Source organism: Vicugna pacos, chromosome 34, assembly GCF_048564905.1.
Source record: "Vicugna pacos chromosome 34, VicPac4, whole genome shotgun sequence".
NCBI lineage: Eukaryota > Metazoa > Chordata > Mammalia > Artiodactyla > Camelidae > Vicugna > Vicugna pacos.
Genome location: NC_133020.1, coordinates 20220495 through 20248400, shown reverse-complemented (window position 1 = coordinate 20248400; position 27906 = coordinate 20220495). Strand labels below are relative to the sequence as shown.

The following is a 27906-nucleotide window of genomic DNA, read 5'->3' as shown; positions in this document are numbered from 1 at the left end:
ACCAGGATGGGCCCCCCCCCCCCACGCCCAGCGCGCCCGGAAGGCCCGCCTCCTCCCTGAGGGGCCGCGACGGAGGCCACGATTGGAGGCCCAGTCGGTGACGTAACTCTCCGTTCGGGGTGGCCTTCCGCTCGGGCGGCAGTCTGGAGGAGCTAGGGAACACTTAGCGGGGCTGCAGAGCCCCTGAGCCCTTGGAAGTGAGATGAGGTCTGTTAGCTACGTGCAGCGCGTGGCCCTGGAGTTCAGCGGGAGCCTCTTCCCGCATGCCATCTGCCTCGGAGACGTCGATAACGACACGGTCAGTGCATGCGCACAGAAGAGACGCGGCGAGGCGGGGCCGGGCGGGGCGGAGGGGGCGGCGTGCTGCGTACTGCGTACGGCGTAGGAGGGAGCGGCGTGCGTCGTACGGCGTGCGTCCTGCGTCGTGCGCGGTGCGCGGTGCGCGGTGCGCGTGCGCGCGAGGACTGCGTGGTGGGTGGGAGGGCTGTTCGGGCAGCTTCCGTGGTCTGGTAGCTCACCTGGCTCGGTCGCTTGTTCTCCGTAGGAGCCAGTAGACTCTGGTGGCCGGGTTCCCGGCTTCCCGCTCCTGTCGCTGTGCCTCCTTCGGGGCCCCTGTCCGGTTCAGAGTCTCAGAATGGGCTCCCAGCGCGCGCGCGGCGCCTGCGGGAGCGTCTGCCGTAATGCCGGGTCCACCGGGCGGCCCTCGGCTCCTGGCCGGGGCGTCTCAGCCCGGCGGGCCCACCGCCAAAGCACTTCACCTCGGTTGTTACCAAAACACTGTCCATCTAGCTTTCCTCCCCTCGCAGTCCTTCCTTTAAAATCTCGTCGTCTGCCTGAGTTAATGCGGGGAAAGCAGGCAGAACCGTGTCTGGGACGCGGCTGACGGTCAGCAGGGGTTGGTGTCGTCGTCAGTGTTTGGTCCTGAACTGCCCGTGATGGGCCAGGGGCTCTGCTACCTTGTGGCAAATCCGAGATGAGCAAGACAGTTCCCGCCTTCAGGTAGCTCATCAGCAGGTGGGGTGATAGTGACAAGAATAAGGAAATGCAATGAGGTGCACTGATTAGAATGTGTAGAGTCCTGGGGTGGAGCCCCAAAGGGGCTGGGGGCGTCTGATGGTGTGAGACACTTTTCTCCCATTGTCTCTATTTCATATTTTTAATGCAAAGCTCACTGTTGCCGTCCTCTCCTGCCCTCTGCCCCGCGTCTCTGCCCTGCTTCCCTGCTTCTCATTCTCACTGTTTTGTGCTCTTTACCCTGGAAATAAACAAGGGCTAAAACACCCCCACCCCCATCTCCCCACAGCCTTTTTTGTGCTGTGGTGAAGAAGGTATTTTATGAGGCCTCTTTCAGCTCTTCCTTTAGGGAGGAAAAAGTTATTCTCATAAATTTGTATTATGTTTTCTGAGTTTTCACTTTTTTTTGTATGCTACACAGTATAATTTTATGAGAAAAGTCAAAGGAGGCATTTTAACATAGTAAATTAACAGGGTGACTTTATGCATTGTCTTCCATTTTATCCAGTTGTCTTCTTTGTTTAATGCCTTTTTTCATAGCTTCATAGTATCAGTTTTTTGGAAATTGTACTTCTATAAGTGAATTGCACACTCAGTTCTGCAATATTAGGTATATTATACTACTTTTTTTTTTTTAACCTTAGTTGTAAGCTCCACTCTTGTGAGCTTTGTGATGGTAGGAATTTTTTATCTGCTTTTTCCACTGCCGAATTTCCACCCCTTAAGAATAGTGCCTGTCATGTAGTGGGCACTCAATGTTGAATAAATGAGGATCGTTATGAAAGGCAAATGTTACTATGTATCTCAAAGCAATTTGAAGGGCTTTGCCTGTTATTAATAAATATGATTGAAAAAGGGCAAGTAGGTGAGGTAGTTGGCTGGTGAGCATCAGGTGTGGTACAGTCAGCCTGCATGAGTGTGGATGGAACTTTGTTACTGGCTCCTCTGGGCCAGCATTTGGAGATTTGGGGCAGAAAAAAGACTTCTTTCATCCTAATAAACTATTAGCCTAAAAGTGTTTGCAAGTAATTTATTTCCTGCTAAGACCGAGGGAGGGAGTACACACTCTCCAGGACCCCACTGAAGCCTGGCTACACCTGGCGAGAGACAGTCTCTCGAAGGCTGAAGCAGATCACGGGAAGACCTCACTTCCTCTCCCTGTTGGCATTTCCAGCTGATGGTGTCCTCTCCAGCTGGGGTTCTTGGTGTCACTGAGTAACCTCCAGAAGCCAGAGCCAGGATGGACCCCAGAGGAGCAAAATGGCTGGGGCGCAGGTGGGCCATCCTGGAAATGGCCTTGTCCAGGACACCTGCCAGTGTCTCACCGTCTGCCCGGCTGAGTCCCATCTCCTTGCTCACTGCACTTGCTAGACAGTTTTGTGATTTTTAACCCTGTGTCTGTGCCCTTGTTGAACTGCGAGGTGCTTCTCAACACAGCTGTTATAACTGTGAGCCTGTGGCGTTTATCTTTGTACCCCTAACTGATTGTCCAGCTTTACCTGAAAACTCCAGAGCCAACTGGGTATTCTCTTTCATTCTGATTTCGTTGTTTATTTAAAAAAAATCTTTTTTGTCATTTGCCTATCAACTAAATATTTATGAAGGGTCTACTATGGACTATGGCTTTTGTGGAATCAATGTATTAAAGAAAGAACCGATCGTAGGAAAGACGCTGAGATCCATAGCCTTGGAGGCATTTAACTGGAAGCCAGAAACTGCCTGGCATTAGTGCTGACTTTATGCCAGTCACCATCCTAGGTGCTTTCCTCTGTCGGCTCAGTCTCACAACATCCTTATAATGTGGACAGTCTTATGATCCTTGTTTTATAGATGAAAAAATCTTGGCAAAGAGGGCTGGGTTCACATTCAGGTGGCTGCACTCTGAGCCCCGCACAAGTCCTCTGGGGCGACTGTAACGGAAACATCCGGTGTAGAGGGTTTGATGTCGATAAACTTGTTTTATGCTTCTGGTTCTACTATTCCCAGCAGAAACTCCCGTAACTAATGAAAATAAGATAAATCTGAGATTCAGCTCAAGTAAATCATTATTAATAAACCCCAGTTTATTTCTTGCTTTTCCTTACTGTCCATGCATTATGACTTTGTTGCCTTCAGAATTAAACTGCTTGAGAGTCTAATACTCACTGTTTTGAGGACAGTCCCTCCCAAGCGGGAATCATGAAACTGTTTGTGGAAATAGGGTTTGGAGCCAGCTGGTAATCATCGTTGTCTCCTGGAAAGGGTGACCAGCCTTTGGGGAACCCCTGGGAAATGGAGAGACCAGATGTAAATGGTGAAGAGTCTCCAGACCCTCCTGAGAGCTTGGCCACCGCGTGGGGGCACCAGAGCCTCAGAGCTCGGATGCTGCCCCGCTGCTCACTCAGCACACCAGCGTCAAAAGGTCTTGCGGGGGGAGGGAGAGCCCCAGAGCTGACGCTGTCTTTATTTGGTCCCTGATTAAATGTGAGCTCTGAAGTTAAATTCTCCGAAAGTTACACAATTAGCTTGTTTTCAAAATGTGTCCCATGTGTCAGGACAAATTAGAAGAACTGAAGGCAGGCAAATGGGGCCTTGAGCTGTTCAGATGTCAGATTTTTCTGGCATGGATCATAGATTCTGTGTTGCCCCTTCTCTAACCATCCCTGTCCTCAACACACACACGCATGCACGCACGCACGCGCACACACACACACACGAAATGGAAACAAACTCTGGGAAACTGGCAATGTTGGCCTCAAAATACTTTAACAAAGTCAATGAAGATCCAAGTTGAGGTCTTTTGGTTTCCCTAGGGTGGGCCTAGGAGAGAGTCTCGAGTGGCTCAGCAGGGCCTCGCGTAACACTCTCTCTTCTCTCCATCTGAAGTTAAATGAACTGGTGGTGGGAGACACCAGCGGAAAGCTGTCTGTGTATAAGAGTGATGACAGCCGGCCGTGGCTCACCTGTTCCTGCCAGGGAATGGTCAGTATTCAACCCCTGGGTCTCCAGGGGGCAAAGGGCTCCCTCCTGTCCGGGGACTGTCAAGGCTGAGTCCCACGTGCGAGCTCCCCATTGTGTCCTATGTCACCAGCTGCTCAGCCAGCTGCTGGGTCAGGGTTCATTTGAGTCAGGGAGGGAAGCCCCCAGGCAGTGCCCTCCCAGCTGCCGCACACACAGCCGGGCTAGTTTTCGTTTTACGTGATGCAGTGACTCCCTTAGTTCTTTCTGGATCTGCCTGGGTTGTCTGATCGTGTAGTAGAACACGGGGTTAGTCGTTTGCACATGTCTGGAAGCATGATGGCCTGGCTGTGTTGATGTGGGTTTTTGTTTAGGCCCAGGCTGTCTTCACTACCTCAGGTCCTCAGACTGCTGTCTGGTGAACCGAGCCCAGCACAGTAACTTGATCAGCACAGACTCTGGATGTGGGGCCCGTGCACCACTGAGTTCTCAGCAGGTGGTGGTGATGGGGAGCCCACCCCCTGCTTTGCAGGGATTGGGCGTCATGGCCTCCCTCAGCGTGTCTCCCTGGCCTCCCTTTCTTCTCTTGCAGCTCACTTGTGTCGGTGTTGGAGATGTATGTAACAAAGGGAAGGTAAGAAGCCCAGGGGCCCCAGGACTCCAGTGTAGCTCCCCGGCCTCCCCTCGACCCATCCCTGCCTCTCAGTGGGGGTCAGCTGCGAGTTGGTCTTCAGCTTTGGCTTCTGTGCTCTGATGACCAGGCTTGTGCCTGGACCTCTCTCCCCAGCCCCTCCTCCCGCTGTGTCTCTCCCAGAACCTGGTGGTGGCCGTCAGTGCCGAGGGCTGGTTTCACTTGTGTGACCTGACACCTGCCAAGGCCCTGGGTGCTTCAGGGCACCACGAGACCCTCGTGGGGGAGGAGCCCCGCCCCGTCTTCAAGCAGCACATCCCTGCCAACACCAAGGTCATGCTGATCAGCGACATCGGTGGGCATGGCTGTCTCTGCAGGCGGCCGGGGGGGAGGACCTCGGGGACTCAGGGGGCTCACCTGTGCTCATTTGTGCAGTTGTCATGCCTTTTAAAGCCGAGTTACTGAGCTCCTGTTATAAACCAGGCGTCATTCTAGGCGCTGATTGTAACAGTGAACGAAACAGACAAAAATGACTGCTCTCTTGGACCGTTACTGGGAAAGGACAGAAGATAAGCAATAGAAATGTTGTTAAGAAAGTTAAATAGCATACTTGTAGGTGGAAAGCACCACAGAGGAAATAATCACGGGAGGGGCTAGAGGGTGTTGAAGTGGAGGCAGAGGGAGTCGTCAGGGGAGTCTCTGCCAAGAAGGTGACAGTTGATCAACACTTGAAGGTTGCGGGGGAATGAGCCATTCAGATACGGGGCTGGTGCTTTGGCCAGAAGCCGTCTTGAAGGCAGTGGCAGCTGTGTGGGGTTTCTCAGGACACTTGATGGGCCCTGCGAGGCAGCTGGGTGGCTCCAGACACGCAGCAGGGCAGGGGTCGGGCACCAGACCCGGGGTGTGTGAGATGGTGGGCACAGCAGGTTGGGCCTGAAGTCACATATGATGGAGATGCTGATGGTGGTGGTACTGGAGGGGAAGGGTGCACACCTGTAAGATTCAAGCTGACAAATGCAGACTGGGCTCCAAACTTGTGTTATTTTCTGGATCCACAGACGGCGATGGCCGCTGCGAGCTGGTGGTGGGTTATACAGACCGCGTGGTGCGGGCTTTCCGCTGGGAAGACCTGGGTGACAGCAGTGAGCATCTGACCGGGCAGCTGGTGTCACTCAAGAAATGGATGCTGGAGGGTCAGGTGAGAGGCTGAGTGTCGGACCGCGGCCCAGGGGGCAGGGAAGCCCTCCTCCCTGGAGGGGCTCGTGGGAGAACAGCGGGGCCAAGGTGCGGGGTGGGAAGAGGGAAAATGACCTTGTTGAGGGAGATCTGAAGAAGATCACTTAGAATCAGAGTCTTGGGAAATTGCTTGTTACAGGCAGGTGGGAAGGGCCTCTATGCTGAGCATCAGGGACGTGAGGATGGGTGTGATGGGGCCCATGAGGATCCACACAGTGGATCATCAGGCAGGTGGTCCGCGTGGAGAATGTGGCTCGTGGCAGGAGCCCAGGGACTCTAGACTTCCTCCTGCTGCTGCCTCAAAAGCTGGGGACTTGTCCCAGGACCCTTGGCCCAGCCCTCCCCCGACCTCTGCAGGCCCGCATTTCTCTCTCCAGCCCCCTGTAAGCCCCTGTTCTCTGATGCAGGTGGACAGTCTCTCAGTGACTCCAGGGCCCCTGGGCGCTCCCGAACTGATGGTGTCTCAGCCAGGCTGTGCTTATGCGATTCTGCTGTGCACCTGGAACAGGGATGCTGGGCCCGCCCCCACCTCCGAGGGGCCGGCGGAGGGCACTCGGTAAGGGGTATGGCCTGTGGATGGCGAAGGGCGTTTGGCTGCACGGCCACGGAGGGTCTGCTGTTGTCTGAGCTGGTCCAGCTAGCCCCACTCCCCGCCCCACCCCACCCCACAAGCACCTTTGCCTCCATGTGGGAAGATTACCTGGAGACTCGGAATCCTGACCATGACGTTGTAGCACCTGGAAGAGTTTCCCATATTCCAGTCTGGCCACTCCGTCCCTCTCTTTCTACTTGCCATGTGGGCCAGGCAGGGTCAGCCAGAGGTCTCCATGCTGATTCCTGTCTTGGAAGCTCGTGCGGGGATGGGGCCTGCAGCTGTCCCGAGGGCCAAGCTCTCTCAGTCTCCCCCACCCCCTCCCACAGGGAGACCCCAGCTCCCCGAGAGGTGGTGCTGCACCAGACATCCGGCCGCACCCACAACAAGAATGTCTCCACTCACCTCATTGGCAACATCAGGCGAGGCGGAGGTGGGGTTGGGTGGGGTGGGGGCGGGGCATGCAGAGGTGCCTGGGGAGAGGGGTGCAGGGTCTTCCCTTGTTTGTGGTCCTGTCCCTCCCTCCTGCCCTTGGCTGCCCTCACCTGTACACTTTGATCTTGCCTTCCCCTCACGTGTCCTTCCTCTGATCCTTCTGTCCCCTCCCCACCCCAACCCTGCCCCAACCTCCCCCACAGGCCACAGCCCTGAGAGCGGTGCCTCTGGCCTCTTTGCCCTCTGCACCCTGGACGGTGAGTCCCCTGGGTCAGCCTCCGGCCCATGGGAGTTAGAGGAGGTTGTGTACCTGGGGGTCTGCACAGGGCTCGTACCCCCAGCCCCGCCCACCTCTCCCCTATAGGGACGCTGAAGCTCATGGAGGAAGCGGACAAACTGCTGTGGTCGGTGCAGGTGGACCACCAGCTTTTTGCCCTCGAGAAACTGGACGTCACGGTGAGCAGAGGGCCTGGCAGGGAGTGGCAGCCTCCACCCTCACGTGAGACTTCAGCGGGGCCATTCTCACATCCCAGTCAACCCAGCCTTTATCTCAAGTCTCTCTGGACAGGCCTGATCCCCCCTTACTCCAGGGTCTTATTAGCACTGTCCTCTCTTCGCCAGGGAGCCTCATTTCAGCCCCTCTCAGCAGGAGTAATGGTCCACAGAGAAACAAGTTATTACCAGGGTCCAGAAGTGAGTTACCAGTGCACCCACAGATGCATTTTTTCAGTCTTCCTGTGCTCCGTGCTCAAGTGTGTCTTTACCAGGGCTCTGGCCCCGGAGTCGGCAGGTGGAGCTGCTTTTATGCTGTGGTCCACCTGCCTGATGGACTGAAAGGGGTGGAAGGCTCTGCAGTCAGGTGGAGCAGGGCTGCCACCTCCCGGCCGGGTGACCTTGGGAGAGTGAATTTGACTCTGAGCTGTTTCCTCAGTATGAAGTAGGAATCATGTTGCCTGCTTCTTAGGGTTGTCGTGAGCACCATGTCCAGGGGCTCATCTGACAGCCCTCTCTGTGCCTGGTGCCGTGAGAAGCTTGGGGAGAAACGCGGGGGTTGCTTTCCCCATGTGTCCCGCTGGGTGGAGTCCACAGCTCCTGTGATTTCATCCAGCCTCGCCACTAGGTCTCTTCCTGAAACGGCTCCTGGCCGCCCCTACATCCTCAAGTCCGGCCTTTTACAGGGCAACGGGCACGAGGAGGTGGTTGCCTGTGCCTGGGACGGACAGACGTACATCATCGATCACAACCGCACCGTCGTCCGCTTCCAAGTGGATGAGAACATCCGCGCCTTCTGTGCAGGTGGCCCAGCCTGGCCCTCCCTGACCACACCCACCCTCTCACTGCCCCGCCCTGCCTCCCTGACCACACCCACCCTCTCACTGCCCCGCCCCGCCCCCCTCACCACACCCGCCCCTCTCATTGCCCTGGTCCCGCCCTCCTCGACCACACCCACCCCTCTCACTGCCCCTCACCGTGCCCCCTGACCAAGTCTCCGGAAACACAGTTCTTTAGCTCTTTCCTTAGAGGGTGATGAGCGGGTACCAAATTGTCGTCTTACGGCTTTAAGTCGGAAGAAATAAAAGACAGCCGGCTGTCCATCTCTGAATATTTTGAAGGATTGGCTGCGGTGGGGGTGTCAGAAAACACTCTGTGAGGAGTGTCTTCCTGGTTCCAGATGGGGGACCTTGGGAGGCAGCGCTAACTCCTGGGGGTGACGTGGGGGTGTTTGTGGTCACTGAAGTGGCAGAATTGAACCTCGCGCTGGCGCGCACAGTCCAGTGACCCACGAGCAGCTGCCCGCATCTCCCGGCCGTCGCTGAGGCGGGAGAGCCTCAGACACAGCCTCCTGGGTGTTTTTCTCTCGGGCTTTGCTACCGTGGTTTTCCCGATCTGCAGCGGGCCAGATGCTTGACTGCTTTCCCTGCTTTACTGAGTTCCCCACAGAGGAGGGCTAGGAGGAGGGCTGGTAGTCTCCTGCCTGATGTCTGTGGGCGGGTGGGAGCTGCTGATGTGAACGTTTGCCCTGACCTGGGTCTCACCGCCGCCCCCAGGCCTGTACGCCTGCAAGGAGGGCCGCAACAGCCCCTGCCTGGTGTACGTCACCTTCAACCAGAAGATCTACGTGTACTGGGAGGTGCAGCTTGAGCGGATGGAGTCCACCAACCTGCTGAAGCTGCTGGAGGCCCATCCGGACTTCCGGAGCCTGCTGCGGGAGCTGGGCATAGGTGAGTCCCTGGCCTGGAGGCCGCGGCTGCAGGCCTGCAGCGGCCCTGGTCCCAGGAGACCCACCGGCCCCTTTCTTGCCCTCAGATCCTGACGACCTCTTGGCCGCCCGTGCTCTACTGCACCAAACCCTCTACCACCCGGACCGGCCACCGCAGTGTGTTCCCACAGGCCTCCAGGATCCCACCTAGCTGGCCCAGCCCTCTTAGCGGAACCAGGGTCCTCCTGAACTTCCGCACCCCCACAAGGTATCTGTGGTGTTTGCACAACAGGGATGTCCGTGACAGGAGGGACAGCGGCAACCCCAGGGTGACTCTGAACTGTGGACCTCGTGGTCTGCTGGGGAAAAGATAAAGTGACCCTCTGCCCATTTCCTCGTGCACTCGCCCATCAGAGCAGGGTCCCCGACCTCACTCCACATTACCTGGCACTGCTCCTCTCCAGAGCTCCCCACTCTTGCTGTGTGGGAGATAGACTTGTTCGTGAGCTGTAACACACTTTGCTGCAACAGAGCCGTGGCAGTAAGGGCTCCACCCCATCCCGAGTGCTGGCTCCACGGCACAACTCCAAGTCACTGACACTAGTGGTTGTCACGGGAGTGGCAGCTACACACTCTGTTCCACTTATTATGGGGTTACGTCCTGATAAACCGTCGAGAGTTGAAAATACCATAAACCAAAAGTGCGTTTAACGCACCTCCTCTACTGAATGTCACAGCTTAGCCTTGCCTGCCATGAACGTGCTCAGAACACATACATCAGCCTATGCTTAGGCAAAATCAGCTCCCACAAAGCCTATTTTGTAATAAAGAGTTGAGTACCTCACGGAATTTATTGAATACTGTACTGACAGTGAAAACAGAGGGTTGTCTGGGTACAGGATGGTTCCGAGTGTGTAGGTGGTTCACCCTCACCGTCGGGCTGCCTGGGGGCTGTGCGCTCTGCTGAGCATCACGAGAGGGGACCGGACCCTGTGTTGCTAGCTGGGGAAGATCAAAATCCAGAGTGCCCTTTCTACTGCATTGTGTGTATTGCTTTTGTTCCATCATAAAGTAAAAAAAAAAAAAACCGTAGGTCGAGGAACGTCTGCGTTTGTTTTCTTTCTGAGGAGTCTCTCAGGACAATTTACCGTGTTGTCTTACCACATCCCACCAACCCTGAGATGATCTTCCTCTCTTCACCTGGGAAGCCAGGTCAGCACTTCCTCGTTTTGCTGTGTTCTTCAAGTACCGTGTAGCTTCCCAGGCCTTGCTCCCACTTCCCCCAAAACTCATCCTTGTCTCTAAGACAGGAGACGTTTACAGCCTGATGCCGGCTTGTAATGCAGGCCACAGTCAGAATCGGGCCATTCATATCCCTTCTGCTTTGACCCCTGTGCTATGAATCAGTGGTTTTCAGACTGTGGGTTGGGATCCTCTGGTGGGTGGTGACTGGCATTTTTTGGATCAGGGAGGCAGACTGAAGTAAGGCAGAAAACATCAGTATGTCGCGCACAGGATGGGGAAGCACTGTTGCGTTCTGCTTGTCGGTGCGCGCGTGTACTGAGTGTGACTTAGAAGATGCTTCCTGCTGAGCGTTGTGTTTAGGGGAGTTTGAGGAGAGGGTAGAACTCGGCGGAGCACGTGCCTAGCATGCACGAGGTCCTGGGTCCAGTCCTCAGCACCTCTATTAAGTAAGTAAACCTAGTTATCTCCCCCAGAAAATAAATACAGAGAAGTCCGAAGGCATTGCTCTTGATTATACAGACCCCGAGCCAGATGGGTCAGCCCAGGGGAGGGTCCACGGTCACACTTCCTCCTGAAAGGGAGTCAGGACGGACTCCTTGTTCAGTGTCTGAGAAGCAGAGGACAGGGGCTTAGAGAAACAGGTGTTTATTCAAACAGAGAAGCAGAGAAGTGCTGAGCCGAGGCTTCCCTGGGCCTGGGGTCTGCAGCTGCAGAAGCGGCGAGAGGCAGAAGGGAGAGGAGCAGGGTGAGACCCAGGAGAGCAGAGGGCACAGCCCGGCAGGGAGGGGCCACGCGCTCTCACCCCTGTGCCAGTGAGCCCCTCGCCTGCCCGTGGGCACAGGGACTCCACTGAGAAAGGTAAGGCCCGGTGTCTCAGGGCCAACCCTGGCTCTTCTCTGATGTGATCTGCTCCAGGTCCGAGGGCCCTGGTTCCCCAGCCAGGTTAGCTCCGCCACTGTCTCTGTCTCCCCCTAATCCGTGATTAGAGAGATTCGAACCAGCCAGACGGAAATGCTCGGGGCCTTGGCCCCTTAAGGTCTGGGCTCTTCTCTTCACCTGCAGTAAAGGTCACAGAGCCTCCTTGCGTGTTTACTGGGCTCAAGGTGGGGGTGGAGGGGTGGGGAGAAAGCCACGGATGCCAGAAAAGACCAGCTCAAGCTCAGGAGCCCACAGAGAAGGAAGGGGTGGGTCTAATGAGGTGGAACGTCTAGAAATAAAGAGGAATACGGGTCAGGTTGGGTCTTGGTACTGACGATCCCACCATTCTGTTAGCCCTGGGGGGCGGTTCTCCACACGCACCCCAAAGTTCAGGGGCCCAGCGACTGAGGAAGCAGGTGGAGGATGAGTATCTGGCGTAACTTAGCGGTGCGTCCAGGGTTTGTGCGGGGTGATCAAATGACAACCACCTCCAGGTGTGCGCGGCCACAGAGAAGGCAGCTGGCGAAAGTCCCCAGCCTTTGGGCCTGAGTCCTCCACCGACTCCCTGCCGTGTGCGCTGACCCTTTCTGTCCCGCTTGCCTGTGCGCCACCGTGCACAGATCAGAAAGGGGGCCAGCAGGGCCAGGGACCCGGGCAGTGGGGGGCGTCCAGTGGGGACGACCAGCCCCAGAAGGTGGCGTGAGCACGTGGGGTGAAGGCCTCAGGGGTGTTCGGGTGGACGGGGCAGGAGGGGACAGCAGCAGGCTGCAGCCGCGGACTCAGGCCACTCCTACCCCGCCCAGTGCCCAGCCTGGAACCAGCTCTGGCTCTGCTCTTCTTGGGAGGGGATGAGGCTGAACGGAAACCCGAACCCTGAGGTCACAGGCTGTCTCTAAGAGGGACACTCCTCCCTGGGGGGTAGGGTGGGCGCTGAGAAGCAGGAGTGTGGCCGGCAGGGCAATGGGACAGCAGGGTCAGGGTGGTGACAAAAGGGACAGACACAGTAGTCCCCAGCTACCTGGCTCTAGCGATGCCCCATCCCCCCGACAGCTCTTCCCCTAAGGCAAGCAGCTTCCCCCTGGGGACCAGCCGGGCAGCGGTCACTGGCCGGGCTCTGGGTGCAGAGGCAGGAAAGGCAGCTCAGAGAAGGGGGCTCTCAGCCGCAGCACGCCGCGTTCCAGGTCGATGCAGCACTGCAGGGGGAGGTGCGCTTACTGGCGGTTAACCGCCTCCCCTTCCCACCCCCTGCTCCCTGCTCCTCCCCGTTTCCTTTCACCTGGACTGCTGTCTGTCTGGGAGGACCCAGTTCTCCGTATCTGTTACTTGTGGGCAAATAAGGAACCTCCAAGGAAGTGAGAGTGAAATCCCACGTCTCCAAGTCTCATCAGAGGCCAACTCGTGCATCCACACCTGTGTCTCCTCTGTCTCTTTTTCCCAGCCCTCTGGGTCAGGCCCCCGGTGTGGCTGCCAGTGTAAGCATCCTCCTTACCTTGAGAGCCAGCAGAGTCTGCAGCCCAAGACAGAGTTCAGGACTCTCCACATCTGCAGGAACCATTTGAAAACAAGAAGCTGGAGGGTGCCCCCAGGTCACTGCTGTCCCGTCAGCCCTCGCCCCCTCTGCCCACCCCTCCCAGGCCTGAGAATCTTGAGGATGACGAGCACATCTTTGGGGACACTTTGTCTGGTGCTGGCAGGGGTGAGAGGCTCTGCCTTTGTCCCCCCGGGAGAGGAAAGTAGGAGAGGTGGGACGCTGGGCTGCCGACGGGGAGAGGACTTACCCACCACCCGAGCGGAGCATGCCACAGTCTCCTGGCCTAGCTGTAGCTCCAGCTGCTCCACCTGGGCTGGGGGCCCAGGGGCCAGGTCCCCACCTGGGGCTTTTAGGGCCCTCTTCCCTAACCTGTGGTCAGGAAGCAAGGCTTGTGGCCACCACAGCCCCCACCCCCCACCCCCACCCCTCCAGCTAACGTCCCTCCCCACCACACTTGGGTTCTCAACCAACTGCTGGTCCCACATGGGGTCTAAATCCTGTCTTCTCTGCCAGAGCCCCATCAATTCTTTTTTTTTTTAAATAACAGCTTTATTGAGATACAGTTCATATACCATGAAAGTCACCCTTTTAAAGTATAAAACAGAGTTAGGAACCATCACTCTAATTTCAGAATATTTTCACCCCAAAAAGAAGCCCTGCGTCCATGCTTTTGGGCCTCACTCACCCCAGGCGGCTGAGGCATCCCGCGGAGATCTGATTGTAGTCGGTGCCAGTGTCCACGGCCACCCTAAGCACCTGGTCCTGGCACTGAGAAAGAGGGGAGGGGGCACTCGGTGAGTCCCCGGGAGAATGGGCTGGGGGCTGGCTCTGTCACCTTTCCCAGCCCCTGATGAGTCCCTTTCAGAAGTGAGTGAAGAGAACCAACTGACTCTTTAAAAGTGACGTTTACGAGACTCACAGTTGAGGCAGAGCTCCGTCAGATACCGAATCAGGAAAGGAAGTGGAGCCACACGCGGTGAGTGCCTGCGTCTGGGAAGGATTCGACTGGAAGTGGAGGGGTGCTTGGGAGGCCCAGGGCCTCCAGTTAAAGGGAACCGGATTAGGAATGAAGGAGGATGGGAAGGCCCACTAGAACGTTAGATGCTGGTAACAGAGGCTCACCCCTGCAGGCAAAGGAAGGCAAGTTGCTTCCTTTTAGATAAACAGAGACGTTTTAGTTTGCACTTGGGTACCACAAACCATGTCATTCTCTCATTGCACTTGTTCGCTGAGCGCCCGCTGTGCGGGGACCTGTTGTGGAAGGCTGCTCTCTAGGAGGGAGGGGGCGTGGTCACCGGTGCACGGGAGGGAGTTGTAAGGTCTGTGGGTTGTGAGTAAAGAGCCTGAGATGTTGAGAGGGAGGAAAGGCTCTTCCGCTGGGGAAGTCAGGAGAGCTTTCAAGGAGGAGGGGACATCTGAGGCTTGAAGGATCACGGAACGTGGACACAGGATGAAGGTCAGCAGGTGGAGGGGGCGCTGAGCAAAGACGGGCAGTGGGAGCTGGCTTGTGTCAGGAGGGGCTCCGTGTTGCCTGGGGGGTTGGACAGCTCCAGAGAGCACGTGTACTTTCCTGGGAGGGGCTGCCTTACCCACCTGTGCATGCCCTTGTGTGTGGCACACACTCAACCTTTAAAGATTCTAGTTGGATCAAGGAAAGGGAGTCGTGCAAAGGGAAGGCCCGTGAGGTAAGGAGTGAAGTTCTAGACCCAGGCTGTGGGGGGTGGTGCCTTAGCTCCCCGCTCCTCCCCCACCACCAGGCGGGAAGGAGAGTGGGTGAGGGGAGCCGGTCCCAGGAGGCTATCTCACCTTGCAGTTGACCAGAAGAGCTGGCCTCTCTGTCTTGCTGGTCCTCCTCCTGCCCTCCTGGCCGTGAATCAGCGCCTGCACCAGGGGAGACTCCCCCTGAGCACGACTCTGGGTCCCCTCCACCAGGCGTCTCTGGATCACACTGTGTGGCTGCTGGCTCCATCACAAAGCAATGAAGATGCTAAGCGCAGGTGTGCAGGCTGCTCATTCCGCGCCCCCCCCCCGACCCCGCACAAATCCCAGGCTCTTCTCCCCAGCCCTGCCCAGTCTGGAGTTTCTTGGGAGCGAGATTCCCCAAGGATCCCAGCAGTCAGACCGTTACAGCCGAGTGAACCCCAGTATCAAATCGTGCTGTTTTTCCGGGACCCCAACAGATAGCTCAGCGATGGAGAAATGGTCCGTCTAGGTTAGACTGACCTATTGGCTGGCGGGACATTTTAGGCACTAGTATTATGAGGGGAGGTGTGAGGAATTCTGTCTCGGGTCTACAACACATATTTCTGGGGACACACTTTCTTTTTTTCTTCTCCGGACCCCACCCTTCTGTGGGGTGCAGATCCCAGGGTTAATGATGTGATGAAAAGAAGTCAAAGTAACAGGAACAAACAATAAAGAAAAAAGTCCAAGTTTCCTAAACTAGGAAGTCGGGAGTCACCCGCAGTTTCCTCTCCCCACAGACCCCCCCAGCTCTGTCCAGCCACTCCCTGAATTCCACCAGTTTCACCTCCTGTGGTAATAGTCCTCCCGCCCCTTTCTGTCACTGCTCTGTTCTCATATCAGCACAGCTCTCCCGGGTCCCCAGACACCTCCTAAGTACGTAAGAACCTGCCTCTCAAATCCACCTGCTCAAAGCCAGTGAGTCCCTAAAACTCTTTGGACTCTAAGTGCAGCGCTCAAATCAGCACCTTCAGTGTCACTTGAAGGCCTGTTAGCAGTGCAATTTGTGACCTACTGAACCAGAAGCTTGCTTAGCAAGAGGCCCTGATGGCCCGGGTGCACGCTGAAGTTTGAGGAGCACAAAGTAACACTCCAAACTATGCCTGTCTCTCCCCTGCTTAAAATGCATCAGAGCCCCACCTCCCCACCTTGCTTACCTGGTGGTGACAGCCCAGGTGACCTGATCCCTGCACATCTGCCCCAGCGCCCCTGCTCGCTCTGCCCGGCCCAGGCTGCCCTTCGCCTCCACGCCTCTGCCCCTGCTCACCCCTCCTCCTGAAGCCTCTTCTCACCCTTCTCCAGGCCCGACTGGGTGACTGGCTCAACACACTTGTTCAGGGTCTGCTCTTTATTTGGAGAGAGGTTTTTCTCTTAAGTCTGACAGTCCAGGTTCATGCTGGGAGTGCCTCCTCCAGAAAGCCCACTCTGACCTCTTTGCCCTCTTCCCTCCACACACCAGCAGGGCAGCATCCCATTCATCTCTTGGCTGCCTTTGCCCTGCTTCCCACAAATATTATCTGCCCTTGGGGTCAGGTCTGCACCTCATCCCTCTTTCTATCCCAGGGCTCAGCTCGGCTTTAGAGTAGGCACTCAGTACGTGCTTACTGAACGGTGAATGTTTCCCTCCGGCCTCCACGCATGCTTCCCCACCTGCCCTTCTCTCCTTGGGAGCCTGGGATTGTTTTTCTAGCCTTGGCTTAATGAGGCCCTTGAGGCTGCCAGCAGGGGACCCAGCTCTGGGAAAAGGGCAGTGAGCTCTGTGGTTCCCAGCTCCCCTCCCACCTTTCCCACGAAGGATGCAGGCTCAGACCCAGCCCCACCCCCCGACCTCCCCCCTACACACACTCTGCAGTTTGCCCCAGAGCTGTCCCAGGGACGGGGACTTGGCTCCTCCCAACTGCTGTGTCCTCACTCCCTAAGCCACGTAAGGTGACTACCGGAGTTGGGAGAGCTCAGGGGATGGCAGTGTTGATAGAGCATCTTCCCCAGGGCCACATAGACATAGGATGGGCCCAGAAGGGTGGAGGCTGTAATTTCCTAGCCACTGAAAGCCAAGGAACCTGCTTCCCAGCTCTGTCATTTTCTCAACTGTGCTGGCTGTTTGCAAGGAGGTTCTCTGAATTGAGATCTCATTCTGGTCACTTTTCCCCTTGGTGGGGGGCTGCTGGGTGTGTGTGGGGGTGGTTCCTGGGACGAATAAGGAAAGGCAGGGCTGGTTCAGAAAGGCAGTGAGGGGCTGCATCTGGCTCCAGGTTTCCAGGGAGAGGGACTGCAGGAGTGGCCGAGGCTCCCGGAAATGGTTCATGCCTCTTAGGTTTCAGGAGTCCCTCCTCTCAGACCCCTGACCAGGAGATGAAGGAGGGGGCTGGGTGCTCCCAAACCTTCCTGCCAAAGCCTGGCTCCCTGCCCAGCCAGAGGCCAGAGCCATTCCACCTTCTCGGGACCCTGAGGAGCTTACTTTCTCAGGCCAAACGGAATAGAAGCTGGAGGAGTAACTGTCTTTAGACGGTGCTTCCTGTTACCCAGGCACCGTTCTGAGTCCTTTCCAGGAATCAGCTCCTGCACCCCCCAGCAGCCCTACGAGGCAGATGCTGTTCATTTTATCTTCATGTAACAGATGAAGAAACCGAGGCTCAGAGACAGAGTTGCATAGTTGCCCACGTTGCTAAAGGCCAGAGCCAGGGTCTGAGCCCAAGCACCCTGGCTCCGAAGCAGCCACCTCTCAGCCCCTCCCTCTCTCCATGGGGAATGAGTAAACGCAGCTGCCCCCTACCCACCCACACCTCAGCAGCCACGGCTGCTGCAGGGGGATGAGGGAAAGGAGCCGGAAGGGCCCCTGCGCCCGGGAGGGAAGGCGCTCGGGGGCCCTCAGGAGGCCCGGCGCCCCAGGCGGGAGCCAGGTGAGACCCTGGGTTCTGGCAAGGACGAGGGGGAAAGGAATCAACACCCAGACCTTGTGTTTGGGGACCTGTGGTTTGGGGCAGAGAGAAGCCGCAACCCTAAACTGGCCAGTCCTCCGGGCCGCTCTGCTCCAGGGGGCTCCCAGTTCCCAGAAGCCTCGGCCCTTATCAGCACAGACAAGCCTTGGGCTCTCTGGGGGAGCTGAGCAATGAGAAAGGGTCCGCCAGAGCCACCAAGCCAAGGGAGCAGCCCCTGTGAAGAGCCTGGCCATGGCCAAGGTGAGCCCTCCAGGCGGGACTGGGCAGGGAGGTGGGTGTGCAGGCTTGGGGGCTGCACCTTCCTGGGGGAGGAGGTGGGGGGCCCCGAGCTTCCCAGGGGTTGGGGGGAGAGGGCTGCCTCACCCAGTCCTTGGAGGTGCCGAGCCTCTTGAGGCTGTCCAGGGGGAGCAGGTCGGCCGAGTCCTTGTGCAGGAACTGGGTGGCCTGTCTGAGCCGGCGCTGCTGGCTCAGCTGGGCTCGGCCCCGCAGCTCTGCCTCCCGTCCCCCACTCCCGGAGTCTCCCTCCTCCCTCGGGGCCTCCGGCCTGGTGCTCATGGCCCCTGCGGTGGTCCTCCCCTCCATCCTCTCTGCCTCCCTTCCCGGGCTGCAGCTCTCAACCAGGGGGTCTCAGGCGGCAGCGGGAAGAGAAGAGGAAATAAATAAATAAGATGCAGGAGCAGCCGCGTCAGACACCAGTTTCCAGAGATCGCAGCAGAGGGAGCGGGGCTCCGGCTGGAAAAACCCAGCGCTGGAGGAGAGGGAGGGCCGGCGGGCTCTGTGGCGTCTCCCGACGGGGTCCTGGCAGGAGTGGGCGGTGGCAGCGCTGTGTGTGTGTGTGTGTGTGTGTGTGTGAGTGTGTAGTGTGTGTATGTGTGTGCGTGTGTAGTGTGTGTATGCGGGGGTGTGCCGGCAGCTGTAAACTGTCAGGATGTCCGTGCCAGGTTGTCTGAAAGGAGGTGTGTGTCAGTGCGCGGGGGCGGCAGCCTGCGTGCCTGGGGCATGTGTGGGATGCAGGAGAGTGTGTGTGTGTGTGTGTGTGTGTGTGTGTGTGTGTGTGTGTGTGCATGTGTGCGTGCGCGCACCCTCCCAGTCTCCCGGGCTGCCCCACTGTGTCCACCTGGGGTGCTCTTCAGCCCCGGGCTTGGGGTACAGGCCAATACTAGGTTCAAAACAGAGAAGGGCAGCCTCACGTCTTCTCCCTCAACAGGAGGGCCTCCCCCTTTCTGGGCCTCAGCCTTTCAGTGTCCTTAGCTCATTTATTCTGGGTTCTGGATTCCAGGGGGCCAGAGCAGCTCTGAATCTCCCCACAAGTAGGGCCCCAGCTTCCCCCTCTCCTTTATGTAAGGCTCCTGGAGTCCTGGTGCTTAAAAAATATGAAAATTCAAACATATAGATTACAGTTACCAAAGGGGAAAGGGTTGGGGAGGGATAAATTATGAGTTTAGGATGAGCAGATAGAAACTACTATGTACAGAATAGATAAACAACAAGGTCCTGCTGTAGAGCACAGGGAACTATATTCGGTATCTTGTAAGAACCTGGAATGGAAAAGAATCTGAAAAGGATATATATGTATGTGTATAACTGAATCACTCTGCTGTACATCAGAAACGGACACAACATTGTAAATCAACTCTACTTCAGTAAGAAAGAAAGAGGAGGAGGGAGGGAGGGAGGAAGGTAGGAGGGAAGGAAGGGAGGGAGGAAGGGAGAGACCAGTCCTGCCAACACCTTGATCTTGGACATCTAATTCTAGATGTCGGACTGTCCAGGGTAAAGGGCGTTGTGTCCTGCCGTGGAGAGAACAGAGCAACTCGTCTACCCCAGGACAGAACCCTTTTCCTTGCTCCCTTGGGCGGTGCTCTTCCCACCAGGGGAAACAAGTCATCAAACCCTGCATCTGACAGAGGGGGGATCAGGGTTCCCTCTACTGAAAGACAGCACAGGGCACTGCTGGGTGGGTTCTAGGAACTGCCGGGGAGGGCAACAAGGAAGGCTGGGAGGCCTCCAGAAGGTAAGGCTCTCCTGCCCTCCACCCTCATAGGTCCTCAGGCCTTCTAGAGAACTTTCTGCCTTTAGGTAAAACCAGGCCACACCTTGGATCTGCCACTGGGTGTCGACAGTTTTTAGCAATTTTAGGCTCGGGCTGAGGGATACAGTAGCCACTGGCCACAAGCGCTGACTGAGCACCGCAGACGTGGCAGGTTTGAACTGAGACATGCTGTAAGTGTGAAATACACACTTGATTTTGAAAACAATCCCAAAAAACAGTTTGAACTATCTCATTCATTATTTTTATGTTGATTACATTATTTTAATATTTATAATATTTTGGATCTGTTGGGTTAAATAAAACATGTTACAAAAATTAACATCACCTGCTTCTTTTTGCCTTTTTAATATGGCAGCTAAAACTTTTGAAGTTACATGTATGGCTCCATTATATTTCTGTTGGATTGCACTGATCTAAATAGAGTCATAGCTTGTTCCCTGGGACCTGGCATAATCGACTCCAGCCTCTCTTCACTTTATCAGGAAGTTCTTCCTGATATCTAACCTAAATCCCTGTAGCTGTATTCAGAATCCCTGCCCTCTTGTCCAATTCTCAGTAGAGATGGAAGTGAATACAGTCCCACCTTCCTCGGGATAACCTTTCATGCCTTTAAATATCTTTACACGTTTCCAGAAGAAAGGCTGAACAGTGCCGTTCTCATCGCTGATGTCAGGGATCGGGTGGAGGGTTCATTTGGCACTGGGAAATCATCTGGTCAAAGGCCCTGCCACATAAGGACATTCCCAGAATATTCTTCAGAGTGGGCTATTCAGAGCTAAACAAACAGCTCCCCTGAGCCTGTGGAGGGTGAGGGAAGCCAGCGCTATTTCAGGCTTTCTCCTCTGGCCCCGTCAGATCTGCTGAAGACAGGAATGCAGCTGGTTTCCAGAATTCTCCTGTCCAGCAAGGCTCCCAGAAGGCCTGAGCCAGTCTTGAAATGTATCACCCTACCTAGGCCCCAAAAAGGCTAGATCTTCTAAAGACCACCAGGCTGGGGCCACCCTCTACATTTGATTTTCTTCTATTTCATGGACAGCAAGACCAAGGCACAGACAGGTGGAGTGTTTGCCTCTGTGGATGAAAGCAGGTTGAGCACGGGATCTCGGCCTCAGACAGGCCCAGTCAGGCGCTCCAGCTCCATCACCTGCTGGCTGGGTGACTGCGTGAGGTGTTCGACCTTTGGAATCCACTTCCTCACCCGTAAAACTGAAACAATGTGCAATCTGGTGGGGAGGGTCCGGGGGTAGAGTTCACGCTTAGCATGCATGAGGTTCTGGGTTCAAGTCCCAGTACCCCCATTAAATAAATAAATACATAAATTGACCTAATTACCTCCCTCCCTGCCAAAAAAAATCCAAAAAAAAAACTTAAAAAAAAAAAAGGAAGAAGCCACCGACTGTTGTCCGGGAAGCCTGTGGTGCTGACTAGGGTCAGTGGTCAGTGGCCGCCCAGTGGAAGCCGTACTGGGCTTAGGGAAGCCACACTTCAGAGCTCCCACCTGGAATGTGAGCAGTGCCAGGAGGCAGCAGATTCGTCTTCCAGGCGGGCCTTTGGGAGGCCCTGCCCCAGGACCTGCAGCGAGTGTGCCAGCTTGAGATGAACATGAGCTGGGCAGCTCTGGGAACAGCTGCAGAAATCACTACACATAATGGGCAACGGGCAACGGCAGCTATTTCTGTCGGGTGAGGAGGTGTACGTGGCTCAGGGGACGGTGCGACCAGGGGAGGCTCGGAGGTGGGAGAGAAGCAGGAAGGCCAAGGGCTTGAGCAAGCGGGTCAGCAGGGAGTGAAAACCAGAGGCCAGCGGGCCCCGGGGAGGGCAGAGGTGAGTCCGGGCAGCCTGGGCCCCAGGGAGGGACCTGGGCAGAGGATCGTGGCTCTGACTCAGGGAGCAGTGATAAGGCCCGGTAATTAGAGGGGACCACCCTGCCGACAGCCAGATGAGATGCATGACTGGCTGGCCCTGCACCTCCCCTAGGGGCTCCCAGACCCCGGCTTCCAGCCTCACCAGCCCCTGCCCTTCCTCAGGCCCCAGCCGCTCAGGAATCTAACCTGGCCTCAGCCACCGACGGGTGAGACCGAGCCTGCTGAGGTAGAGGGAGGTTGAGGAGGGGAGGGGAGGACCCAGAAGCAACGCTCAAGCCTCTGTGCTGGGATCCGGGAGGCTGGCCCGGGTGGGCAAGGCGGGCGTCTGTGCTTGCTTCTCTGCCCTCCCAGATCCAGGCCAGAGAGTGGGAGGATTTCTCTGAAGATTCCAATGACCTCCTCCCTCCCACCGCCCAACCCCAAACTTCCTATTAACCCTCTGAGTATCCCCCTGGGCTTTTCTCTTGGCGCTCGTGATGAGACCCAGGCATGATGGGCGGGATGACAGCACATGCCCTGGAGTCCTGGCTGCACCAGGATGGCAGGGACGGCCTGGCTCCGTGGCCTGGAGCAGATCACCACTCCAGGGGGCTCAGTCATCATTCAAACACTGGCTTCCCAGCGGCCTGCCGCGCTCTGCCCCGCTGGGACCCGAGGAAAGGACCCCCTCCTTCCCACTGTCATCCCCAACCCTGCATGGGGAGAATGGGCGTGTTCCAGCGTCACCCCCAGCCGGAGCTTTCAGGAGACTCTCCTGCACCCCTCCGCTCCGGGCCTCCACACCGGCCCCCAAGCCGTGGGGAGAAGGACCGTAGCACAGAATTGTAGATTCAGGACTAGAAGGAACTTTGGAAACTCTCTATACATACCCTATTTACTCTATTTTTAATTGAGATGTAATTCACATGAAACTGACCACCAGTAAAGCGTACAATCCAGTGGTGTTTTGTTGTGCGACCACCAGGTCTGTCTAGTTCTAGACTATTCGCATTACCGCAAGAGAAAACCCAGTGCCGTGAGGCAGCCAGTGCCGACGACGCCCCCAGCACCTGGCCACCACCGACTCACCAGTTCACCTTCTGTCTCCACGGATTCGCCTGCTCTGGATGAGTCACAGGAACGGATCACACGATTCGCAGCTTTTTGTGTCCCGTGTCTTCCACTAGAAGTGTATTCCTTTTTCCCGTGGGTGAAGATGGACAGCTGTGTTTAGGGCGGGCCTACCCTGGGCCGGGCACTTTGCAGCTACTTCACTTGCTTCTTTCATTTACTCCTCTTCTTTATGCCCCAGTGGCTCCCACGGTGCAGATGAGGACAGGGAAGGACGACCTTCCCATGGGGCACAACTAATTCGCAGTTAAAGCAGGACTGGAACCTGGTGGTGGTGAGTCCCAGGTGATTCTTGCAGGGCTTGAGAAAGCGGGCAAAGAAGGCAATGGGCCAAGGCCAGGAGAAGCCCAGCAGTGGCTGTGATGGGGCGGGGGAGGGGAGGCGGGCCCTGGCCACTGCTCCCTCTTTGGACATGCCCCACTGCCCCTCCCCCGGACTCTCCACCCCAGCTGGACAGCACCCTTCTGACCCCTGAGGCTTGCCTGCCTCCACCTGAGGCCACGTGTCTCTGGTCCCTCTGCCACCAAGGCTGAGGCCTCTGGGGTCATCAGTCGCACAGGGCCCATGCCCCAAGATGATGCTGTGACTTTTACCTTGAGTCCCACTTTGTTCTCCTGTCCCCTCCACCGAGGCCTAGTGGCCTCTCTCAGACCTGATGCCCCATCCTCTAGCCCAGCCTGGGCCTGACCTCTGCTCCCCCAAACCCCATTGGGGTTGCTTCTGGTCTTTGTCTGGACATCAAATGGCCCAGAGAGGGGTGGAATAGAGGTTATTTTTGCCTAAAAATCTTCCTGTATTTTGAGCAATCTCAGTCTTGCTCCAAATGGGTTACAAGAGCAGAGGTGACTTTGTCTTGATCACGTTTCTTCCAGCGCCTCCCCTACCCCCACCCTGCACCCCTTCTCCCTCCCCATGCCTCATCTGTCCCTGGGAGCTGGATCCCCATGCCCTCCCTGCTGCACCCACCACTCTCGGTCCTCCCGCCTGCCATGAGAGGGTCCTCCAAGGAAGACAGAACAACTGAGGCTTTCAGCAGCGTCTCTGGGAGCCTGGGGTACACATGAAGTTGGGGGCATGGTGGACAGGCTCTGTTCCCCAGAAGGCAGAGTCCTGCAGCCCGCAGAGGCTTCCTGCTGGAGTTGCATCGGGGAGAACACTGGAGCCCAGGGGTCGTGCCCGCCGCAGCCCTCCATCGCCTGGAGGCTCTCCTAGACGTGCCCAGGTCTCCTCTTTCCTGTGCAGGTCCTGCCAAGCTGGGCCCTGGAGAGATGGCGGAGGGGCAAGGCCACCTGGTCCTGGAGCAGGATTTGGTAACTCCTCACTAGGTCCCGGCTCAGAGGCACACTGGGCAGCAAGGCCAGCGTGAGCGCCTTCTCCTGGTAATGAGGCAGCAGGTTGGGGCAGGGCCAGCTCCTGGCAAGGTCACTGGGGAGTGGGTTGGGTATGAGCTGGAGGCCCCGGGGCTCACAACTTCCTCCAGCTGAGATGTGCCGGTATCTGTAGGGGGTGAGGGATGGAGAGGATGGAGAGGTCAAAGGAGAGACCTGGGTGTTGAGGGAGGGAAGGGGAGGAGATGCTGCCTTCCAGCAGCTGTGAGCCATCAGGCTGTGGGGACCCCCAGCTCTCCCCCTGCCTGGAAACTGACCCATGCCCCACAGCCTGCACCCTGTGGGTGTGTCTTGGTGTTAGGCTGGTGAGACTGTTGTTTGGCTGGTCAATCTTCCGTCCTTTGGACATGTGGTCTGTAAGGGAATCCCCCAGATTCTAGCTGCCCCCCAAGCCCCACCTCCTCCACCAACACAGCGCTCCTTCTCCCCACGGTGAACGCAATGAACCCAGACCTCTTCCCGCTCTGAACTGCTGCCTTCTGACTGGTTGACAGTTCCCCTTTCTGCAGACCATCAGTATTTAGTTTAACAGTGGGACGTTCGCTTTTTACAGAACAGAGCTGAACAGTGGCAAATTCTCTGTGATTCAGTGGCTTTGCCCTGGCTCAGCACATCTCCACTCCAGGTGCTGACTTTGGTTTCCATCAGAGGTTCTCAGGCGTGGCTGCACTTTAGAATCATCCAGAGGGGCTTTTTACAAACACCAGTGCCCGGCTGCCCACCAGGCCAGGTAAGTCAGACTCTCCCGGGTGGAGCTCAAATGTCAACATTTTTATAAAGAGGCCCGGGTGATTCTAATGTCCCCCCAGAGTGGGGAGCGGCGGGGTTTGCTCATACAGCTTCTATTTCCCCGTAGGACCATAAGCATCTTGAAGCCTCAGCCTCGTCTGGTCCTCCGGGTCTCTTGCTCAGAACGTGCATCTCACTGATGGGGGGTGGGTTTATTCTAAGCCCTTAGAGCTGCTCTGAAGGGGCAGCGGGACCGGGTGGGCCTCTTCTTGCACTCTTCCTTGCTCCCACCTGATTAACTTTACACACCCTTCAAGGGCCAGCTCAAAGCCTGCCTCCTCCGTCCACAGCAGAACCATGTCTGAGACTCATTCCTTCCTCTCCACTCCCAGGCGGGGCTGCAGCTGCAACCAGGGAGACAGGGTCCTTCTCTCACAGGGACGATATACTGAGCCCCTTCTCCTTGTAGGCACCGTGCCTTTGGTCTCCCGACAACCTTGCAGGGTACCAGGTGCATCTCCAAGACACACCTGAGGAGAGTGAGGCCCAAGGGATCTGAGGCTGAGGTCGTGCAGCACGTGGGAGCTGGTGCAGATCCCCACCGAGATCTGCTCAACTCCAGGGCCAGGCTGCCTCCACCATCACATACTGACTGTGCGCCAAGCAGGCTGCCAAGCTCTTTTTGTGGATGGTGACTGTGTTTCTCTCCTCCTGCCTTTATATTAGCAGTGGCTGTGCACTTGTCTGATTCCCTAGTCGGACAGGAGGGGACAGGGAGCATGGTGGTCAAGAATGCAGGCCTGGAGCTGTGCTCCCTGTGTTCGAATCCCAGCCCTGCCACTTACTGGCTGTGCAAACTTGGGCAAGATACTTGACCTCTCTGTGTTTCAGATGCCTCATCTCAAACAGCCTCCTTCACGCTCCTGCTTCTGCTCACACTGGCCAGTCCTCCAGCCTCTCCTGTCGGCCTTTCTGAAGCCTTCCCTCCCTCCCAGCCTTCATGTGATCTCTTCCCGATGGCCTCCGGGGGGAAGCTCCAGCCTATGCCTACCCCTCCCTCTTCTGAAATTCTGTGATAATGTCTGCTTCTTGTGCAGGGATTTCATGGGTCCATTCCCCCTGCTTTACCTTCACCCACTAAGGCAGGCATGGCATTTCCCCTCCCCCTTCTATCAAGCATGGAACTGAGTCTGAAAAACTAAGCAATTGGTCAAAGGGACACAGCCTGGACTTTAATCCAAGCCCCTGCCTCCAGCTCTCGGCTCCTTCTGTCAATAACTGACATCCTTACGACACCCACTGTCCGTCCCACACTCTGGGCACTGAGCACACGTGGGCTTGTGTTGGTAGCTGTCTTTTCACGCGTGTCTAGGTGTCTGCCTTTTGCCAGCTCCTGGCGGGCAAGGACTGAATACATTTCTCTGTATCCCCGGAGCCTAGCAGGTGTTTTAAGTACACAGTTGTATCCCCTAGATTTTAGCTAAAAAATCAAGCCCTTTCCCCCTGGAGGTCCTTCCCTGGCCTCCATGCCTTCTCTCATCTCCATCCAGACAGAGTTTAGTTTTCAAATGACCAGAGGAGGGCAGGTTAGAGGGCCAGCTGGACATCAGAAAAAGCAATCAGAGAGAGTGAGGGGTGCCTGGGTGGGAGGGTGGGGAGGGCTCCCCGAGAAAGGAGCTCCTCTTACTTCTGGAAGGTCTTTGGGGGCAGGATGTTGCCATTGGCATCGAGGGGAGGCGCCCTTGCCTCACTCCTTAGCTTGAGTTTCTCCACCTCCCTCAGCTCCTTCACCGTCCTGAGCATCACCTGGGTCTTCCTGTTTGGGTCCAGGAAAATAGGGGTGGAGCCGATGAAGGTCAGAAAGCTGTTCTGGCCCATCCAGGAGGGAGGGGGCACGGGGGCCTCCGCTGGGGGGCGGCCGTGGGCCCTGGCGTCCGTCAGCCAGCGCCAGACGCTGCTGTCGTAGGGCCTGTCCGGCCTGGAGCGGAAGGCGGCGGGCAGGCGCCCCGCGTCCAGCCAGGTGTGGAAGCCCCAGGAGTGCGGGGCCTCGTCCCTGCACGGGGAGGCCGTTCGCTGGCGCACCTTGGCCTTCATCTCCGTGCGGGCGGGCAGCTCCGGGGCCAGCTGGCGGCGGGCTTGGGGGGTGAAGCCGGGCGGCTCGCAGGGCGCGAGGGGCAGGAGGAGCTCGCTCCGGGCCCTCGAGCGGCGGGGCGGGAGGGGCTCGCGGGCGCGGACCATCTAGGGAGAGACAAGGGAGCCTGCGGTGCTCTGCCCCCGCTCCCGGAGAAGCCGCGCTGCCGCCTCCCCCAGGCCCGGATTCCCGCGGTCTCGGCGGGGCGGGGCGGCCCGGCGCTCGGGTCGGCGCTCACCGCCGCCCTGCGGGACCCTGGGGTTCTCACCTGCTGGTCTCTTTCCAGCTGTCAGGCTGCGGTTCGGACCTCCCCCGCTCTTTCCTCCGCTCAGTGTCCCCCTCCTCACTCCCCCATCCCTGCCCCGGGTCTGGTGCTCCTCCCTGCACGTGGGGCCTGAGGAAATGTGAGGGGAAAAGGCCCTCGGCCGGCCGAGGGTAGAAGGGAAATCTTTCTCCAGAGAACGGGGCCGGCGCTTTTCTGTCCCAGGGCCCCTGCCACTTGCTTTCCTGTCCTGAGTGCGTCTGCCCCATCACTGTCTCATTAAGATACGAGCAAGTGCACAAAGCTCCGGGGATGGAATGTCGGTTCCTTCCGTTTCTGGCGCCCCCTCCCCGTGAAATAAACAGTGGAAAATGTGTATTTGACATTTCGCCAAATATTTATCCACATCTCATTTAACCCTCACAACCTGCGTGCAAGCATGGTTGTTGCTCCAGCTCAAAGACGCAGAAGGCAAGAGGGTGGATGAGTCGCCCGCGGTGCGCGGTGCACGGTGCTGCGTGAGGCAGCAGCAGGCCTGGGACCAGGCCTGTGCACGTCTAAACCTCTCTCCCCTGCTCCTAGGACTTTTCTGACGCCCCCAAACCCACCTGTTTCTTGGGCCCCATCCCCTGTCAGTTCTAAACGAGCACTCTGGGGGCAGGTCTGGGAGATGTTAACCAGACGTCATCTCTCCTCTGTCCTGAGCTCCGTGTCACAAGATTCCAGGACCAAGAGAGGAAGACGGCAGACGGTTCCCGGGCCGGGGCGCTGCAGCCCAGGGGAAAGCATGGCCCACCTGGAGCGGGGGGCAGCCCCTCACCCAGCGGAGTGCAGAGATGCAGCCCTGGCCCCTACCTTCAGAAAAGGTTCCCTGACGCGGGATGGGTTACTCTGCCCTGAGGGTGACCTCTGCACGTTGCTGGCCATTCTTCTGGGCCTGACCACCA

The 27906-nt window shown here is 57.1% G+C and overlaps 3 protein-coding genes across 8 annotated transcripts; 1 reads left to right on the top strand and 2 right to left on the bottom strand.

Moving 5' to 3' along the window:
• The first annotated feature begins 83 nt into the window (after positions 1-83).
• ITFG2 (integrin alpha FG-GAP repeat containing 2) lies at positions 84-10147 on the top strand. 4 transcript variants are annotated; one of them, XM_015244923.3, is made up of 12 exons: positions 84-298; positions 3880-3975; positions 4544-4585; positions 4766-4937; positions 5641-5780; positions 6226-6374; positions 6740-6843; positions 7049-7102; positions 7210-7301; positions 8024-8141; positions 8894-9067; positions 9153-10147. In XM_015244923.3, exons 1-12 carry the CDS (start codon positions 203-205, stop codon positions 9254-9256), a joined length of 1341 nt encoding a protein of 446 aa, XP_015100409.1. In that variant the 5' UTR covers positions 84-202; the 3' UTR covers positions 9257-10147. The 4 variants fall into 4 exon arrangements, with proteins under 4 accessions (XP_015100409.1, XP_072810823.1, XP_031526638.1 ...); XM_072954722.1 differs by having other exon boundaries at positions 4739-4937; XM_031670778.2 differs by lacking the exon at positions 3880-3975.
• A 147-nt stretch (positions 10148-10294) lies between these two features.
• NRIP2 (nuclear receptor interacting protein 2) lies at positions 10295-18411 on the bottom strand. 2 transcript variants are annotated; one of them, XR_012066962.1, is made up of 7 exons: positions 17785-18411; positions 14546-14698; positions 13425-13507; positions 12987-13108; positions 12698-12750; positions 12227-12401; positions 10295-11346 (listed from the first exon to the last, which is right to left on the bottom strand). XR_012066962.1 is itself a non-coding variant. In XM_015244974.3 (6 exons), exons 1-6 carry the CDS (start codon positions 18001-18003, stop codon positions 12309-12311), a joined length of 723 nt encoding a protein of 240 aa, XP_015100460.1. In that variant the 5' UTR covers positions 18004-18411; the 3' UTR covers positions 10295-12308. The 2 variants fall into 2 exon arrangements, 1 of the variants encoding a protein (XP_015100460.1); XM_015244974.3 differs by having other exon boundaries at positions 10295-12401.
• A 5059-nt stretch (positions 18412-23470) lies between these two features.
• TEX52 (testis expressed 52) lies at positions 23471-27899 on the bottom strand. 2 transcript variants are annotated; one of them, XM_015244975.3, is made up of 3 exons: positions 27815-27886; positions 26254-26804; positions 23471-23946 (listed from the first exon to the last, which is right to left on the bottom strand). In XM_015244975.3, the coding sequence occupies exons 1-3, from the start codon at positions 27884-27886 to the stop codon at positions 23658-23660; spliced, it is 912 nt and encodes a 303-aa protein (XP_015100461.2). In that variant the 3' UTR covers positions 23471-23657. The 2 variants fall into 2 exon arrangements, 1 of the variants encoding a protein (XP_015100461.2); XR_012066961.1 differs by lacking the exon at positions 26254-26804 and having other exon boundaries at positions 23853-23946; positions 27815-27899.
• Between the last annotated feature and the right edge of the window lie 7 nt (positions 27900-27906).